At 38.0% G+C, this 20,410-nt stretch overlaps 1 protein-coding gene across 7 annotated transcripts in view; it reads right to left on the reverse strand.

The window, feature by feature from the left end:
- The window catches only part of LOC145660614 (putative ATP-dependent RNA helicase DHX35), a 589,276-nt gene that overhangs the window by 331,010 nt on the left and 237,856 nt on the right, over positions 1-20,410 (reverse strand). For all 7 annotated transcript variants that reach the window (XM_081725887.1, XM_081725888.1, XM_081725889.1 and 4 more), the window contains one exon: positions 8,567-8,729. In XM_081725887.1, coding sequence (XP_081582013.1) covers positions 8,567-8,729 — 163 coding nt within the window. The remainder of the gene's footprint in view (positions 1-8,566; positions 8,730-20,410) is intronic.

Genomic DNA, 20,410 nt, shown 5'->3' on the forward strand with positions numbered 1-20,410 from the left:
CCACACACTAAATGTGACCTACATTTCAAACATAAACTATAAGGGCAACAACCTAAAGCGGAAAGACATCTCCCGTGCCATCTATTGAGGCAAATGACAACTAGTTGAATTGACAGTTTTTTTTTTTTTTAAACCAAAAACATGGCCGAAATTATTTCTCCGAAAAAAAAAAAAAAAAAAAAAAAAAAAAAAAAAACATTGTTCTTAAATGGGAGAGAATACACGATCAAGCTTTGGGCAGATTGAAGAAAGCATTATCTGAAGACCCCGAAATTTTGCTATCAAAGCTAAACGAACCATTCTTTATATACATAGATGGTTCCCGAATAGCGAGTGGCTAGGGGTCTAGGCGATTAAATAGAGCTCAAGTAAAGTATTGTTCTGCATACCTGGAATTACTTTCTATTGTAACTTCTCTTGAGAGATTTGAAGTTCATTTAGTACATGCTCCTTTAGTGCATGTCCATAGAGGCAACAGAGCTGCTATAAGTTTATTAAAGGCTACTAATATCCCTGCAATAGTCTGTCGTTGGGCCATACGGATCATGAGATTTAATGTAGTTTTACATTCCAGATCAGGAAAGATCGAGCATGTAGATTTATTATCCTGGATGAAAATGATCACCCAAATTGAAAGGAATTTATTGGCTCAAACGTCGAACAGAACTTGCCTTTGGGAGGAGAGGAGTCAGGTTATTTAAAGATACAATTAGAAGATAGTGCACTTGTTGATTTTAAAGAAGTTCAAATATATAATGTTTTTTTAAAGATATCATTGATTGTAAATTTGTTAAAATAGAAAAGCGGAAAAATGAAACTTGAAAAGATGAAGAAAAATATAGAGAAATTTACAATGACGCAAGTGTCTGATAAATATAAGAGGAAGTTTTTTTTTTTTTTTTTTTTTTTTTTGAATTACCGAAAAGAAGAAAATTCAAAAGGAATTTTGATCCAGGTGACAGATTTTGAAAAAAAAAAATAGAATAGGACAAAGATTTTTTTTGAGTAAATTAATTCGCTTCAAAAGATACGAATTACAAAAGTTAACTCGTTCAATGAGAAATAAACTACCTAGATACTGTCACGTATTTTTCTGACGAAGGGATTCTTACGCGGCGTGTTAAGGTCATGAACGACCTTAAGCATGTAATATGGATTCCCAAAATATTGTTTGCTTCAGCTTGCTATACAGGTCACACGATTAAAGAATCTGGACGTACTTCTGTGAATAAAACTTTTAGAAAAATAAGAAACACATATTCTTGGGATAATATGAAAGGCGATATACTGGGTTTCTGTAAAAGCTGTGGAACCTGTACTGTATTTAAGGAAAATGTCAACATGAAATTTGGAGAATTGCAAAGCTCGTTAGTTACTAAGCCCAACCAAATAATTTTTGTGGACGATTTTGGGATTCTTCTAGCTTCAAAGGAAGGAGGATACAGATACTGTTTTGTATTAGTAGACGCTTTATCCAGATTTATTAAACTCTGCCCTATAACAAGACTGACACCAAAGAATATGGTAAACTGCATTGTTAATTTCTTTTTGGAATACGGAACCTATGAACGTATTTGTTCTGATAATCCTAGTGTGTTTTCATGCAAGTTATGGAGAGAAGTGAGGAGGATTCTAGGAACTAAATATAGCTATGTCAGTGTCTACAGAGCTAGGGATAATAAGTCTGATAGAATTATCAAGGAGGTAAAAGTGGACGAAAAGTATTTATAATAAATACCATGAGTATAGGAGTAGGGATATAAACACATTGAATATGCAATCAAATCAAGAGTATGCTCCTCTATGGGGTATAGCCCTTTCCATCTTCATTTTGGTCGTGAACTATCCCATTCAATTTTGAGGTCTCCTGGATAATGACGAAGGCTAACACCCAACAAACTATTCCTAATAAGTGGAAGAGTTGAAAGAAAGTGTGACTGCTGCGTTAGAGAGAGCTAACCAAGTTCAGGAAAAAAAGGCACAAGGCCTACAAGAAAGTGTATGAAGAAGAAGAAACAACCCATTTAAAATTCGGAATAAGGTCTGGTTTTGGGTAATCTGCTTGTCCGATTGATTGATTGATTGAAATAGTTTGGGTGGGCGCGTCGACAATGGGGTCTTTTGCACCCTTCTTTGACAGCAACAAAATAAAAGTATCCAAGAAGAAAAATATAGTAGCGCAGACATAATAAAATAAAAGAGGTATCTGGAGCATGCTAAAGTGTCAAGGCATTGATGAAGTAAAATGTCACAGCATTTAGAAAATGTGCAAACTCAATACACAAATACCAGGATTGGCTAGTACACAAAGACAGGTTAATTTTCTCTGCCGGGGCAGCTCGGCAATAGGTGAACACACGTAGCGCAGCCCATAATTAGTACGGAATATAACAGTGCATTAATAGAATAAAAGCAAGGAAATGCTATGACAAGCATAAAATCATCATGAAAGCTAAGAAAAATTAGATAAGATCATAAATAAATTTATTAAAAGTAACGTGAGAAATGCACTCACAGAGCATTCAGAACATGCAGATTCTGCAAATAAGTGAACACTTTCTGGATCATGGATTCATCGTTTCCAAGCAAGATTGCCAGATCGGCTGGTAATCCAAGGCGAGCTCGCTCAGGAGCAAGAAGAACATTCCACGAGAAGGCGGCGGATGGTCAGGGATGCACCACAATTCGAACAGAAGGCGGGTTCTGCCGACGTAATAGCTATCCATGGGTCAGATGACTATGCTCAATACGTAGGCGTGCCAATCTTCGTTCTTCCAGTCTTGAGGGACGAGAACTCGTGGGCCAAACACCAAGTCGCGGCTTCACAGCGTATAATTTATTCTGAAGGTGCTCATCCCAGAGTGTCTGCCAGTGGTGAAGAAGACGATCGATCATAGGACGAATATCAGAGCTGGGGAGCGGTGCCGGATAGGCAGGTCCTGTAAGGGCAGCTTCTCTGGCAACACGGTCAGCATGCTCATTACCTGCAATACCAGCATGGCCAGGCACCCAACAAAATTGAACGTCACAACCTGCAAGACGTAAGGAATGGCAGGAGAGGAGAATTTGCTGAACGATAGGGTGCGCAGTTGACACGTCGGTAAGACTACATAAAGCGCTGCTGGAGTCAGAGCAGACAAGTACCTGTCGAAGATGGCGGCGACGAATATAATGCAGGGTCTCCAGGATAGCAACCAATTCAGCAGTGAAGACAGTGGAAGTAGGATGTAGCTTCAAGCCAGCGCCATGGTCATCCGTGACGAAGGCACAACCAACCAAATCGTCATGCTTCGAACCATCTGTGTAGAAGATAGCGTAGGTACCGTACGCCTCCAGAAAGGAGAAGAATTCCTGACAAAATTGTTGATTGCTGGTAAGAAACTTCTTAAATTGCAGTAAATGAAAACTGACAACTGGTGGAAGAACAGTCCACGGAGGAAGAGGAAGGAAGCCCAATGGACAGATAGCAGGGACTTGAGGTCCTAATGAAGCCACAAGGTCGGGAGCACGAATGCCAAAAGGCCGAGCAGCAGTGGGTTGTGCTTGATATCTGGCGTAGCGAGCACCAGCCTCAAGTGCAAAGGCCGAAGGATGGGCAGGTAAGGCTTGAATATGAATGTAATATCGCAGAAGTAGGCAGTCTCGACGATGGGAAAGAAATGGCTCATGAGCCTCAACATAGAGACTAGGAATAGGGCTGGTTCGAAAATCTCCAAGTGCCAAACGAAGGCCAAGATGATGAACTGCAACCAGATGACGTAGGATGGAAGGTCGAACAGAACCATAGGCAACACAGCCATAATCCAATTGTGAGCGGATAAGGCTACGGTATAAACACAGCATCACCACACGGTCAGCACCCCACGAAAGATAAGACACCATACGTAGTAAGTTCATGGAGCGAAGACAGCGATACTTCAGTTCTCGAACATGAGCAGCCCATGTAAGTCTGCGGTCAAACTCCAAGCTCAGAAAACGAACATGATGGACATAAGACAATCGAGAACAGCCAAGGAACCGCTCAGGATCGTAAGCACAGTGACGTAGGCGACAAAAATGTACACAGTGTGTTTTGGTGAGAGAAAAGCAGAAACCAGTAGTGGAAGACCAGCGGTGAAGACGGTTAAGCATTAACTGCAACTGGCGAGTAACAGTAACAGTAACTGAGGTCACGTGAGAGACAGTAGATAGTAAAGCCGTCCACATAAAGCAACCCATTAACTGTAGGGGAGATTGCGACATCACACTGTTCACAACTACAGCAAATAATGTGACACTTAACACTCTGCCCTGGGAAACACCACTTTCCTGTGGAAATGAAGCAAAGAGAATAGCTCCCAGCTTGACTCTAAAAGTACGTTGTGCAAGAAAGTTCTGGATGAAGAGAGCCAAGTGGCCACGTAAGCCCCAGAGATGTAGTTGCCGTAAAATGCCAGAACGCCAAACAGTGTCGTAGGCCTTTTCAAGATCGAAGAAGATGGCCAAAAGATGTTCTTGATGACGAAAGGCATCCTGAATAGCACTTTTGAGATGCGCCAGATGATCAGTAGTAGAGCGGAAGCGCCGAAAGCCGCACTGAAGATTAGTAATGAGGCCATGGTGTTCAAGAAACCAGACTAATCGGGCGTTGATCATCTTCTCCAACAGTTTACACAGACAGCTTGTCAAGGCGATTGGGCGGTAGCTTTTACTAGATGTAGCAGGTTTGGCAGGCTTCAATATAGGAAGAATAAAGGCTTCACGCCAGGCAGCAGGAAGGAGTCTTCAAGCCAGATACGGTTGTACAGTTCAAGTAGATGTTGTTTGCCATCATCAGGGAGATGCCGGATTTGAACCCCGAACAAACTCCGTTTTAACCTAAGTGCGTGTTTGTACGCCGAGCGAAATTCAACAATAATAGCTAGAAAAAGACCAACATCTACTCACCTCCCCAAAAAGACAGGAACGCGTCTAATGAGAACGATAATACAAGAAACAGCAACCCTGATTGGACGCACATGAACGGTGCTACTCATTCATGGAACGGCTGCAATTGGAACAAACTAAAATCCAAATTGAAGAAGCAGAAACAATTTACAGTGGAGATAGTAATTACGGTAGGCTATTCATCCCTCCGTTCCTTTCTCCAATGACCTGAGTACGGTCTTCGTAATATAGAGGTTGTTTAGCATACGTTTGATTGATTTCGTTCCTTCCCCCTCCCGGGCAGAATGGACTCACCCGACCTGGCTCGTGGCGTCCTGCAGTGTTGTGCAGTGGCTTCCTGAGAATGGAGTTGCTTTTCCGCGCGGACGACAATAACGCACAAAACAGGGCCATTGTTGTGAGTGTTGCGTTAAATTTGTTCCCAAGTGTGTGGGTTTCCGCTCTGTGACCAAAATGCCGTCCAAACTAATCCTGTTTTGGGATGGCTATGTTGTGGCTCTTTATGAAGCCAACTTTAGTGTTTCTGTCATTAGAAAACAGTGCAAGAAGAATGGTTGTAACATCAGTTTAGGTGGAATATAAAATGTTATTAAAAAGTAAAAGGGCAACGAAGCTCCACTATTTGGATCACCAATGAAGTTGCCTAGGAAGAGGGAATGCACCAAGGCCACCATGAAGAGGAAACTTCGCATAATGGTAATGAAAGAAAATCCGCCAACACAAAGGTGTATGGCTACCATTATGAAATTTTTTAAGGAAACATGCAATGTTTTGTACATAAAACTGCCTGTAAAAGCCTGACAGATTTTGACAGGCATTATACAGGCGCCTGTTTCAGCGAAAACACACGTAAAGAAAATATTACAGGCACATTGTCTTCAGGTGATATGCTTGTAGAAAAACTACTAAACTTCTGTTGAAAATTTTGCACCGAAACACGCGTTCTACAGAGCCTGTACATTAAAATGAGAACATGTGATGTACACGTAGTCACTCACATGCAAATAAATGGAGGGAATATATGCATGTGAAGTACCTTGAATGGATTGTTGATAACATTCGAAATACAGTAAGAATGAAAAGTACAAGGAAGGTGCTTGTTTATCAACGTGTAATAAACATGTATGACATTCGCATTATATGTAAATACCATGTATTAACGTATAGCATGGAAAACGCATGATGTAGAATATGTTATTTTACATTTATCATTTTCGTGTACATGCGAAGTGTGTAACTCCCGTACGTGCAGTGTATAGGTAATGTACAGGTTAACGGGAACATGCAATTATCATGATTGCCAATAAATGGATTACACAGATAAGTGTGGTGAACAAAGTCGATTGGAGCTAAACATTCACGTTATAGGCATAGGAGACAAGTCTCTAATTCGACATTCGCTATGCAAGGTCCTGACACATGTATAATACATGGGATTAAAATTGAATTCAATGCCTGTATTATCTCCGTGTACATGCGAAGTGTGAACCCACCTATATGCAATATACAGGCAATGTGCAGGTAAACGAAAAATGCAATGATCATGATTACCAATAAATGAGTTAAACAGGTGCATGCAGTGAACAATGTTGATTGGAGTGAATCATTAATGTTACAGGTGTACAGTGGTGCCCACCCCCCTCAATTCTCTATCCGTAAGTGTTTTTCCATGAGAAAAAAAAATCTTTTCGATTAATTTTTACACACCCTCAAACATATTTATATAGAGTTTTAACCCCCCCAAATATTTCAATGACGCAGTTTGCGTCATAGCCCCCCCTTGTGGGCACCCCTGCAGGTGTAGGAAAGTTTCCATTTTGTCATGCACATATGCAAGATCCTGACAGATGTATAGTACTCAATGCGATGTACTTTACATGTATATTCCGCTAACACATCCACTAATTCGCTAACAACTGTATTTCACAAGTATTTAACATGGCAATTACATTTTTATCAAATGAAAAGCAGCTGTCGTCAGATCCTCATGACGGGACGTATATGTCAACTACATGGAATATGCCGGTCACGTACATGTCTTTCCACTCTCTACATGTTGTTTACACGCATTTTTTACGTTGCAAGCTTACAAACCTATCAACATGAAAACTACCTGTTTCCGTGAAATTAACACGCAATGATCATGAAAACAATCGATACCTGTCCCATGCGTTTAAAAGTGTTCCATTTTCAGGCGCATATAGAGGCGCCTGTAAAAATATGCCTGTTTATGCATGTTTCGGCTACTGTTACCGAGGTAAACTGGAGATTCGTAGGGTGGCGAAGAACCGCAAAATAAATTCCCAGTATTTTCAGGAGCAGATCATGCGGCCGATCTACGAGCATGAGATTCCAACAATGTACGGAAATGACAACAATCTGGTGCGCATTCACATGGACAAGGCCACATCACATACCTCACGATTGTCCCTCGCATTCTACAGGGAGATGGAGGAGGCAAGTGGTATACAGGTGATACCTTTCAATGAGGTACCTGTTAAATCTCCAGATGCAAGTCCTATGGACTATTGTGGATTTGGATTCGTAAAGTGGGCTTTGGGAAAACGGCGTGTGACAACTGTGGAAGGACTTTGGAAAGCTGTGCAAAGGGAATGAGACAAGATTCCCCTCCCAGTTCTTCAGAGAAGCCTATTACAGTGGAAAATGAAACGAAATCTTTTAGTTTTACGTCCCATGGTTATGCCGGTTAGGCTAAAGGAGACGGTGATTATGAGAAATGAATGAAATGGTGGAATGAAGAAAGTGGGAGGAAACGGGAGAACCCCGAGAAAACTCACGCACACGGTGTTTGTCCACCACAAATTTCACTTGGCGGGAGCAGGGTTTGAGCCCGGGACCCCATGCACCAGAGGTGAACGCTCTACCACTGAGCCACCGTCCCCCCCCCCTTATTTCAGTGGAAATTACGCTGTCGGGCAATTGTTAGGAACCAAGGGAAACACATAGAGCACTTACAGACCTGGCGCCATGGATTCTTCTAAATTTTTAGGTAAGTCGAAATTGGCCAAATGTAGACTGAACAAACTCTGTAGTCACATGGTTTTAAGATACTGGAATTAGTTCCTCAACTTTGAGTAGAAAAAGCCACATATTGACAATAGCGTGGTTTAACAATAGAGCTTAGTTTTATCTCCTAGGCTATGTAAATTTATGCAACATGGTGAAAAAGGCAAAGCTGTATCTCCAGGGGACGGATAGACATTTCCAGTACATTAACTAACTTATTATGCCAGAGATAATCTCTTATTTACACTTGATATGTTAATACATTGTCATATATTTCAACAATATATCTACTTAAAAGGTTGAACATCCCACTAAATCAGACTGTACCACATGCCATTTCTAATCTACTATACTACTTTTTCACCAATGTACACTACTAATCAAATGCTATAGTTCTAATAGTTATTGGAATGAAAATATAAATTACCTAACTTCTGATTATACACAAAATCTTATTTTACAAATTTCAACCACCTTCTCTTGAGCAAAAATCAGATTTTAAATTTCTATAAATACTGGAACTCAGATCACAATGCTATTTTTCTCCAACTATGTTATATATTGAATCGATACACTTAATTGCAAATTTGTAACAAATGCTAATGGATAATACCTTTAGTAAAATGGATGTCAACAGGATGTAATCTTCCTTCTACACTCAAAATGACTGCTGTGTCTTTCTCAGGACCTCTCTCTTTATTCATATTGAAATAAGCTCTCAAAAACTCAGCATCCGCTGTTGCCGATGAAACTATCAGTTTCAGATGTTTTCTTTTCTGAAATTACACCATGTATTAATTCTTATGATTTTTTTTTCTGTATTAATATCAAACTGAATTGGTATCTTTATAGATATCATAAAAATGAAGTTAAACTTACTTCGTTGAAAAATTCCCTTAATAATATCCAAGATAAAATTCACGTTACAACCGAAAAAGAAAGAAAACTTTATTATTATTTGAGACTTATTAATATACACTCAAAATACAAAATTTCGCACATAAAAATAAATAAATAAAATAAAAAGGCAGGTTATGTGTGCAAGGAAATGTCAGAATGTTCTTACGATTACCTGACAGACATGTGATAGTAAGGTACAAATTTGCACAATGATTGTTTGGCATCTCACTAGAAATGAGCTAATTTGTATCTTTAAAAATCCTGTTGAATTAACCAGAAAATTAGGTTGTGGCAGCATGTTGAACAAAATCGAATAGTGAGCCAAGATCAGGTTCCTACATCTTCAGGGCAAATAGGCACAAACGATACATGGAAGTTGGTAGGTGAGAAATGTTCATCTTACGACATAGTGAAACGCTGGAAGAGAGAATTCGAATGTGATCGCACAAATCTACAGTATGACCCAAAACGTCATCTCTTAATAGCTATACTCAAAGGAGGTTGCAAAAGTTGACCTAATAGTGCCTGAAAATAGACGAATGAATATTTATTAATTCTTTAGTTAGTAACGTAGAGTATTCGTTCACCATATTACATTACATTCTGCGTATGAGTACCCATACGAAACAAACAGGCACCTGTACAGTTAATGTCAAACATGTGCCTGAAAATGGAACACGACTTTTCACCTGTACAGTGCCTGGACTTATCCAGTTAATGTGCCTGTATAGACGCAGAGAACATGCATTTACAGACGTCAAGCACATACAAGAAACCTGTACATGCAATGTACAGTATATGTTCAGAGAAAGAAACAGTTCATTTACAGGTAAGGAACATGCTGTTTTAAGGATCACAAACACAAATTCGTATACATGCACATGTCCAGAGAAAGAAACAGTACATGTACATTGCATGTATAATGCGAAATACATGTGCTTTTCAGTATGCAGCACTCATTTAGAACACCCATTTAGAGCACACATCACCCATTTAGAGCACCCAACACAATAAGTGTGAAGTGTTTGTACTCTGCCTGTACAGATACATGTACATTGCTTGTACAGGTACATGTACATTGCATCATTATTATTTCTTTTAATTTTTTACATGCACTGAAGAGGCAATGTGTATAATGCTTCTACAGGTCACTTGTGTATTGCATATTGATTAACTTTGTATATCCACTGAACAGGCAACGTGTACAGTACATGTACAGGATAGGTGTGCATTGCATGTTCATTTACTTCTATGATTTTATGATTTATCATTTTATTTTATATGCCGTTAGAATTAAATAAAGAAAATTACGTAATTCCGTTCACATTTTTGCTGACATCTTGTGAGGATATTTTCAATCATTAAACCTGTGTATGTATTGTGGCTGTACTTCACAGTTAGCAACGCCAGTTTAAAGGCAAATATTACCAACATGAAAGACACAAGCTACTATAAAGATCTATGTTTCCTTTACACGAACATGCTCTGTATATCAGTGGCGTAGCCAGAAACTCATCGAAGCCATTAACATTACTAGACTATTTAGCTGAGGGGGACATGGTCCTTACTTCTGAGAATTGAAAGAATTTTTCAGTGATCATATAGGATTGTAATGGTATTCTAAGGGACAACATTGCCCTTTCTAGTTACGCCTATGACTTAAACACATACACATATCTCAATATACAAAAGACAAAGTTCAGAGTGACTGACTAACTGATTGATTAACGCATGGGTCAAACCACTTAAGCTAGAAACTTGAAATTTGGACAGTACATAATATATGTGATGTAGGGTACCAGTAAGGAAGGATTTTTGGAAATTCAACGGGGAAGAGGCAGAATGGGATGGAAAGAATTTTTAAAAGATGGCATTATCTCCGAATCCCTTACGGTTAAAGACTTGAAATTTGGTATTTGGATTTCTCATCTGAAATAATTTGACACATGTTTTAGCATTTTTAAAAAATATTTTAGTAAAAAGGGGAAGAAAAGAGGTGGGGGGGAAAGGTGTAGGCATTGCAATTATTGTAATAAGACGTCGATATTTCGGAATATCTGAAGGTTAGAAACATGAAAATTGGTATTTGAACCTCTTATTTAAAATAGACCTGTATTTCTGTTTTATATCTATATGTAACCTAAAAGGAAAGAAAAGGGCGGGAAGAAAAATGTGTGGAGGAATACAATTATTAAAATAAGATGTTTATACCTTGGGATCTGGGAACAGACTCATGAAACTTGGTATTTCAACTTAAATTCGGTATGGTTGCAGGTTTATGAGGTGCGAGGCCGTAGGCCGAGCTACAAGCAAAAGCGATGGGTTTTCCCCCTGTTACTTGAACTGAAATTCGGTATAGCTCGGAATTCTGGAAGGTAAGAGAAATGACACTTGGTATTTCAACTGAAATTCGATATATTTACAGGTTTATGAGGTGCGAGGCCGTAGGCCGAGCAATTACGGGCGTCTGGGGGAAGTGGCGTAGCTAGGGAGGATCCAGGGATCTGAACACCCTGAAATTTTTAAAAGTTGTTAAAATAAAGCCTAAAATCGCGTTTTCAGTCAAAATTTTTCCGGGAGAAGGCTCCCGGCTCTCCTCGAAATGAAATCCTGTCTACGCCATTGTCTATATGAGAAGCCTCCAGCTAGCCGAAGGCTAGTAAAATTAAAAGTTACGAAATTTGTCATTTCATCAGGCCAAATGATAGGGCCGAATGAAATAATTTTTGGTATACAGTTAGGCCCAATCTGGGTTATACATTGGATTTATAATATTCATTTTGATTATAATGCGTACCCTAAGGGGGAGCAGTGTTTTTTTTTTTTTTTTCTAACAAAGGATTAGTATCTTACGAGCTATTCAATTTATTAAGCTGAAATTGGGTATATTAGCTCGTAATTAAAAATAAACAGATATGTCCTCTAGTGTTTTCGAAAATTCACTCTTTTCGGAAGGTGAGGGGGTATTATCTATGTTCTATATGGGGAATTGATAATGCGTTATATGTAAAATAACCCAAAGGGGTCAATATTTGTGTTGAATCTATAGTTTTCAGGGTCGCTGAGATGAACAATGACAATTACGAAGTCGTTCAATCCAAGTTTAGTCCCCATAGATATTAAGGGAGGGGTAATAAAATATTCAAATTGAGCAAGATATGTATCGAATACATAGTTGTGTAACGTGATTGTGTACAGTTTATCAAACACATACTGTACAATCCATGTTTTGAACACATGTGCAGTGCCTGTTCATTTCTTACATGTTAAAATTAAAAACAGCCTCTGCAAAGGGCGTGTTTTTGGGGTCTGGAAACCGTTTGTACAATACGTACTCAACTATTTTTTGTCAGATGTTAAACATGTAGATGTACATCGCATGTATCCTCGTCGCCAGAAGTAACTTTACATCGCAGTGACGGGTATGTGACCGCGCAGTACTCCAAGGAAGGGATGGTTGTATAAGAATTTTTTATTAATTTTGAAGAGTTTTTATTTTGACTAGGGAATTAACATAGGTATAGGGAGTAAAGACACAGATTTGAAGCATCAGTGCACGAAAATATTCGTATTCTCAAGTTTTCCTATTTATTGTTTTATATGTTAAGTTCAACACTACAATATGTATCACTGATATCGCAGATCGTATTATTTTGTAAAATCGTGTCTGTAATCTATTGTCAAAACATTCATCTCCAGACATGATGTAGAGAGAAGAGAAAAAGATAAGACATCTGTAATATATGTATATGTGACGCACTAAGTAATTGTAGAAATTAGTTAAAGGACACGTAAGAGAGCGAAAAGGAGGTCTAGAAGTCTGAACATTTTATTAGAAACGTCCTAGATAGGTGAAAATATTGTTAAAAATTGCAAAAGGTATCATTTAACTTATCTTTCTTTTCTTATATCCTAGTATACTTTTTCTTTCACATCCAAACATCTCTATTCAGAATTACGAGATAAAGGTGAAGAGAGACACATTTCCATCTCAAGAATTGTATCAGAAAAAAATCTTTCGACTTAGACTAGATTCGAACTTGCAACCCTTGAATCCATGAGTCTGCGCTCTACCGATTGAGCTAACAATTGCTGTTGCAAAAGCATGATTTCTACAACTACCGATTGCTGAATGGTGTGTATTAACGAAATTGGCCGAGATAATTGCTTCATATAGCTATTGCAATAATAATAATAATAATAATAATAATAATAATAATAATAATAATAATAATAATAATAATAATAATAAAGAAGAAGAAGAAGAACAGAATTTAAAAAGTCGCATTGTTAAAAGTTTGGTGTGCTAAGTTAGTCCTAATATGAGATTTTATTTATTATATATAATAAATGTAAGCGTGGTTTATTCGTGCGTGCTACTCAAACTGCGCAACTCACTACCGTAGTCTCATAAGGGTTGTACGCGTATGGTACAGTAGCCTTGCGTCCTCCAACCGTGAAGAAAGATTCGGTTTGAACCTATGCGTGTCCTAAGAGGAAGGAGGAGATTCAAAGAAAGAAAAGTGGTTTAGAAATTATGCAAAAGTAGAATATCTCACGAGGTGAGGTGATATAGATTTCAGTGTGTCTTTCAGCTGTGACTCTATACAAGGTGTGCATCTAGGACTTAACGTGGAACCCGAACCACACGACTCCTGCCGAGAATCGAAACCCGTATCACCCCTAGCTCTATCATGGGAGACACAGGGACATGTAAAAATAATCGAAAATGAACGATATTAATGTTAAATCCATAGCTTTTGAGGTCCTAAAAATTCCTAATTGAAATATAAGTGTTTATTCAATAGTTTTCGGGGTCGCTTAAGTGAATAATGACACTCCCGATACCATAAAAGCCCAAGGTTTTATTCTTCGTTAGCGGCAAGTTGATTCTTTTGCTCCTGCTGAAAATGGATTCGTACTATTTCATTCCGATTCAAATATGTATTCTATTGGGAAAACTAATCTCAATATATCTTTGAAATATAAACCTATTCTTCCCGTGCAACGCCGGGTATTTCAATTAGTAAATAAATAATTTAATAAACAATGAGTATATTTAATGGAAACAGACATATGTATTTTTGAAAGTTGTATATGAATTGCTAATTCATACTTTATCTAGTAGAAAATGGTGCATCCATTATATATTCTGAAGCAATAGGGAGAACTACTGAAGGTATATATTAATATATCTACTGTCGAATTTAGTGTGGAATAATTTCACACAATTTATTTCGAAACTATCGAGACGAGACTGAGACCGCTATTTGTCGTTGAAAGGAGACTAATACTGTAAATAGTTTCGTATTGTCTCGTTTTGATACCAGTCCTACTTCGAGGTTTGTTCGCTAGTAACTGGTTGCGTAGTGCACCTACAGTATATAAGACGTCGTATATTTAAATGTTTGAGAACTTACCCCACCTCCACTTGACGGATCGTTCTAACTAAAACTACCAGACCGTTTATGTAATTTTGCGTTTAAGTACAGGTCCGATCCTTAAGTCAATTATTTTCTTGCAACGTAGAATGTAAAATATAACAGTTATAATGTTGATCGCGCATAATCCTGTATAGATAAAAGGCACTTTATAGAATGTCGGACTCCGTGGCGTAAATACAGTAGTTACTGGCTTGGTAAGTTCATCACTGAACGCGTTTCCGTCATACTCGTGCAATGACGTCACCTTTGACACATGCTCGGGACAGGACCACAGGAGGAGTAACGCTGTTGTTTGCTTACTCGCTTGCTGCTTGTAATATGTCATTAATAGTCAAGGTTTTGAATTTTCTAAAATAATAATTGTAAATTGTAAGTATCCTCGATTTTTCTGTTATTAAAACGAAGTTAGCAAGTTTTCAACCGATTTGTAATAATAATAGTATCCTAACTGAGATTTACATCATTTCAAGAAGGGTTATGGTTTTCAATGACCTCTGGTGGTACTTTTTGGAATGATAATTTTGTACATGTGCAGCGCTACCTGGGATCGTCAGATCACAGGCTGCTATCAAATAGGAAGGAAAACGATTATCTTTGATGTCAAAATTCAATATGTTTCAACCTAATCGGCTTCTAAATTAAATTCAGTGTTGATAGTGTATTTGATAAATTGTGAATATGTGAGTTTATTGCTGTAAAAGCTTTGGTTTATAACTGGAATACCTACTGTAAGTAATTTTTTTTTCTAGAATTTATCTTGGCAAGTTAGTACGCCATTTAACATTGTGGATGTTTCGATGCTGTTATCGCTGGTCGATATTTGAATGAGAACGGGTTTTATATTTGAGTTCTAACTGCAATTTTGTGATCTAAATTAAATACATTTTGTGTTATTTTTTTATTTTTTTTTTTATTCTCAAATTTGGCACTTAATTATATTGTTCGAGTTTACAGACATAAAGTTGATAATATCCGATTTAAATCTATTATTTGCCTAATGTAGAGCGTAGATTACCTGGCGTGCTATGAGACATTTTTCTTTATTACTGGATATAATAAGTTCCCACTTTTGTTCAGTTACTTGAACTATACCAACATAACCGTAATTTACTTATTAGTGGGGGAATTTAATTCTCCTTCCTTCCAGCGTGCACGTTTAAGTTGTCTTTGCGGAGGCAGGTGGGGGTGTAACGTGTTAATATCCTTCCAAAATAATTGTAATACTAATATATAAATATATATTTAGAAACAGGATATACGTTACATGCTGTGTATTCTCTTTGGAACCTGATGTGAAATTACTGCTTTCTCCTTACTTTCAGCTGTCTTTGCTATTTCTAATTTAGTTATATTAGTGGAATTTTATTCCATCATGGAAATGTATTTTATTTCATTTTAAATGTAAATAAAAAGAAAAGTCTGTTTGGACAAGTTTCTCCACAAGTCTAGAGGTTTTGGGTGATATCAATAAAAAGAAGTAACTACTCCTGAGAAGTCCTGCTCGAGAATCGGAGTAACTACACCTGGAGTAATCTCCTCCCTCAATTTCGTATCAATAAAACAACTCACTACTCAGATCTAGTCTGCTCCAGAATGATGAACGTTTACTCGCGCTTCCTCTGCACGTAGCACTGAGTCGTATCAATAAAAGAAGTAGTTACTCATTTCTCCCATCTGTTGGGCGGTCATTTCGTTGTGGGTAACTTATGGCGCAGTATCCTAAACGCCATGGAAGGGACAAGTAGCAACGACAGTTTTAATTAAAGTGCATTTGTGGATATTATAAAAGTTCCAGTGGTACTTTCAAAGTCACAGTTACCAGAAAGTAAACGAAGGAAAGCCGAAGGTTTGAAGGCAATTACAGTGAAATGCAACTAAATATCAAATACATCTACAAATGAGACACAAATCCAAAAGAGAATCTTTAATATCCGAGCGAGCATTAAAAAAAATGAAAAAGAAAACGGGAAACAAGAAAGTAATACTGAAACCACGGGAACGAACTTCTTGGAACTAATGGATGTTGATTGGAATCCAGCAATATGAAGATTAGCACGACAAGTGCATATCACGTGTTGTCCAAGGTCTTGTCCAAGATTGTTTCGCTTTAAGAACGAAATAAGACACTTGGTCCCTTTGTTTCCTTTTTTAAATAGTCCAGCCAGTCACGTCGTAAGCACGTCCATCTGATTACGTTTTCCACACCATACGTGTCCTCTTTCACCTTGGCATAAAAAATATACATTCTCATGTATACACCCTTCCTATCAGCGCTGAGTTGATTTTGAGTTTAATGTCCTTTTCAGTAGCGAGGCTATATGAGACGGGACCCACTGATTAGCTTGGAATCCGAACCATATGAGCTCCTGCCGGGAATCGAACGCGGGTCTCTCATTCCAAAGGCATGTACGCTATCCGCTTAGCCACGAAGGAGCTCTTCCTATTAACGTATTCGTCTCCAAAATACTAGGTTTCCTTATTGCCACGTGTTTATAGTCAAGTGCTCCGATAGCACCCGGAAATGTATATTGTTCTTGCCACTCTGCCTTTGCTGTTTGAATATTACACACACCTCCGAAAACAATCAATTTCCAGATTTCGCAATAATCGCATCCATTACACTTGTAGTAGTCATAGACACAGTGCTTTGAGCCACAACAGAATCCCCTGACATTCAGACCTGGAATCCCGGATCACTCACGTAAAGCAAGAAAACCCGCATCTTTTCATCATTACGTAGTGCATCACCCCAAATTTCCGTTGATTCTCCTAAAAAATGTTGTGCTAACTACTCTACATTTTCTTTCATGAACCTATGTTTTTTGTAATCTCCATTTGCAACATTTCTATGCAATTTATAAATTTTGCTACATACCAAAACAATCATATACTCTGCCATATTTCGCACGGAGTCACCTATTTAGCTTGCTCCACAAATTTGGAGAAGTTACTAGCATCACAGAAGAGTCTTTGATTTTTATTGATATCAAACGCGGAGTAGTTACTCGTCTCGAGAATAGAGGTGTGGTTACTTCAAAAGGGCGGGGCTTCTTCGAGGTCAGCCGAGACGACTAGTGCTCAGTTCTCTTTTTATTGATACCAATGCGAGTAACTACTTCAAAATTGGGCGTAATGAGTAACTTCTCCGTTTTATTGATATCACCCATTGTCTTGAGTGCGCTTTTCTTTTCTTTTCCTTTAGGGCCGCGGTGGCTTAGTGGCAGAGCTTTCATCTCTAGTGCTTGGGGCCTCGGGTTCGATCCCAGCCCCCGCCAATTGAACTTTGTGGCGCATGAACACTGTGTGGGTGGGTTTCCTTGGGGTTCTCCCATTTCCTCCCACTCTCTTCATTTCATTAATTACTCATCATCACCGTCTTCTTTAACCCAACAGGCATAACCGTGGGACGTAAAACTTAAAGATTTCATTTCATTTCTTTAACACAAATGCAATTAAAACCTGACTCTGAGAGCGCAACAATGTTATCTTCTTCGAAGGGTCAGTGATTTTGTGTCGAAGGTAATGTCAGGCGAAGAGACAGGCTGCGCGTGGGCTTACCTTGTCTTACGTTTGGCAACATTGCTCTTGGTCAAGTGGCCTATTGCTTATGCCTTTAGGTATTTGCCCTAAAGCTATACAGCAAGCTGTGTGCGTTCTGTTACTCCCTCCCTGTCCCTGGCTGTTTGCGAAAATATTATTTGCTTTTCATGCATTGGGATAAGGGGTAAGACACCTTGCATACCTTGGGACAATGGAAGGGAGTAACATATAAAATGATCGAAAACGACAACCGATGTTAATGTAGAGTTCATAGTTTTGAGGTCGCTGAGATGATTAGGCGTAAAGCTATCAGATATTTTCTGTTAATGGTTTCTTCATATACGTCTACCAAGTTAACGAACCTTGACTTATCTGCGTACAGTAGTTGGTGAGTGTGTCCTCGATGGCTATTTTTACTTTTTCCATGATCATCCCATACCATGCAGAATTTTTTTGTGTTTTGAAAAAGCTTGATTTTATCAATTCGTCAAACAACAATGTTTCTTTTTTTCTAACCATGTTTCTTAGTATTATCCTCTTCATTCTAACTAATTCAAATATTTTCAATAATTCAGAATTTTGACTGAAAAATGTTACAATGATCAAGATTTTATAAGAGGAGCCTTCATTTCTAATCATATTCATAACCGGAAGGGAAAACTTATAAAAAATTGAAATAACTTAGTAGATATAGAAAATCGATAGAAATAATGAACATCAACTATTAGTTAACTGTTAGAAGTATAGTAGATATAGTTCTCAACCCAAGTAGAAGATGCACTCTTTGCTTCATGAAAATAATAAACATTTCTGAAAAATAATTACAGAAAAGTAATTTGATGACATTTACTGAGCGAACGTAGGTTACTGGTTAGTGTTGACGCTTTGTAATTGAGAGTCTCCCGGTTCAAATTTCGATACGAGGCATCCTGACTAGTGATTTTGCAGTACCACTGGGCGAATATCGGGATACTTTTAATACATAAGCTCTGGCAAATTTTCTTGAAATCTTTGTTCTTATGTTGTTAATGTTTCAGTGTGAAATGGCATTTTGCTGCATGGAAAATACTTTTAGTAAACAAAACCTAGTAGATGAATGGTTAGTGTAAGGGACTCCTACTTATATTGCTTAGGTTCAAATCCCGACTGTTCTTATTGATTTTTTCTTTAACTACGCTCATATGTTGCACTCCAGAAGTTCAATTTTGAATTAAATGTAGTCGCAGCTAGTTTAAACTGAAATTATTTTCAAAACTATTTGCTATTATGTGTTTTTGTTTTACTTGCGATGTTTCAACTTTGATATTAGATCTTAGAACCCTAATGTAACTCATTTCCCTACGTCATATCATGATAAATGTTTTCACAACAACGATAGTCGGGCGGTAATACAGAATTCCATTGTTACTGCAGGGCCGGATCTTGAATCCTGCAAACTGCGCGTTCGCAGGAGGCGCCAGGTGAAAAGGAAGCCAAATTAGAAAAATGAATTTTGTTTTAAATGTAAATATTTATTTTAAAAAAATGTTATGATGAAACATTTTCCTCATATAGCTTCAAATAAATATTGTACAGACTGAGATACAAATAAAATACATCAAACAGGCAATAAAGTCGAATCTTTGCGTGGTTGGCTGTAAAACACCCTTTACAAATGAAATGGACTCGTACATCAATTGATGCCAATGCCACACTCACAAGTGATGCTAGTTTGAGGAAAATTTTCACGGCACAGGATAGACCTTTTTAAAGAGAGAAAAGGGATATTTTATGAATATGAGATAAAATGACGATAAATTTAGCTTTCCAATAGATGTTGTATTAAGCGCTATGACCGTAGAGCTAAAGACAGTGGTATTCTTTCCACGATCCCACCATATGCACAAAATACAAATATAACAGACTCTTCATTCCTCCCTCAACAATCCTTCGACACCTTGCTAGAGAATATCATTGCCAAATATGTCTTTAAAATCCGAATGGATCAACAAACGAAAGGAATTCAACTGCACGTATTGTTTATGGATTGGGTGGCATTATCACAGTAGGAAGAAATGTCTTCAAGGGTGCTCCTCCATCTTGCCTTAAACAGTGTCTTCGCATAGTACTTTGGTTCAATGACCACAGTTAAGGGTTGAGAACGAGCACCGTAAATGAAATTCACATTATCAAAGTTGAAGCAAGCATGGGCGCCCAAAAGGGGATGAGGGGGCCGGGCCCCACCTGGCTAACGACAAGTTTAATGCATATGTATAATATCTTAAGATTTTCTTAATACAAATAAAAATATCAAACGTAATATACCAACCAGGGAGATGACCCCCCTAAAAAATTCTTCGGGCCCCCATGCAAGCAAGTAGGCTTTTCTTGTCCATTCGCCCAGGGAGTGGAGCGAATACTAAGAAAAGACGGGCGGTACAAATGGATTTTTTAAAAATCATTTCTGAGGAAAATTTTAACTTAAGTTACTAATGGCTCAAATCGCTGTCCACTGCTTAATGCTCACTTTAATAATATCTATTAGTTCATTTGTGATTCGTCAAGATTTTCATTTCTATCCTAGGTCGTTTCGT

This window comes from Thermobia domestica, chromosome 9 (genome assembly GCF_964235325.1).
Source record: "Thermobia domestica chromosome 9, izTheDome1.hap1.1, whole genome shotgun sequence".
Taxonomy (NCBI): domain Eukaryota; kingdom Metazoa; phylum Arthropoda; class Insecta; order Zygentoma; family Lepismatidae; genus Thermobia; species Thermobia domestica.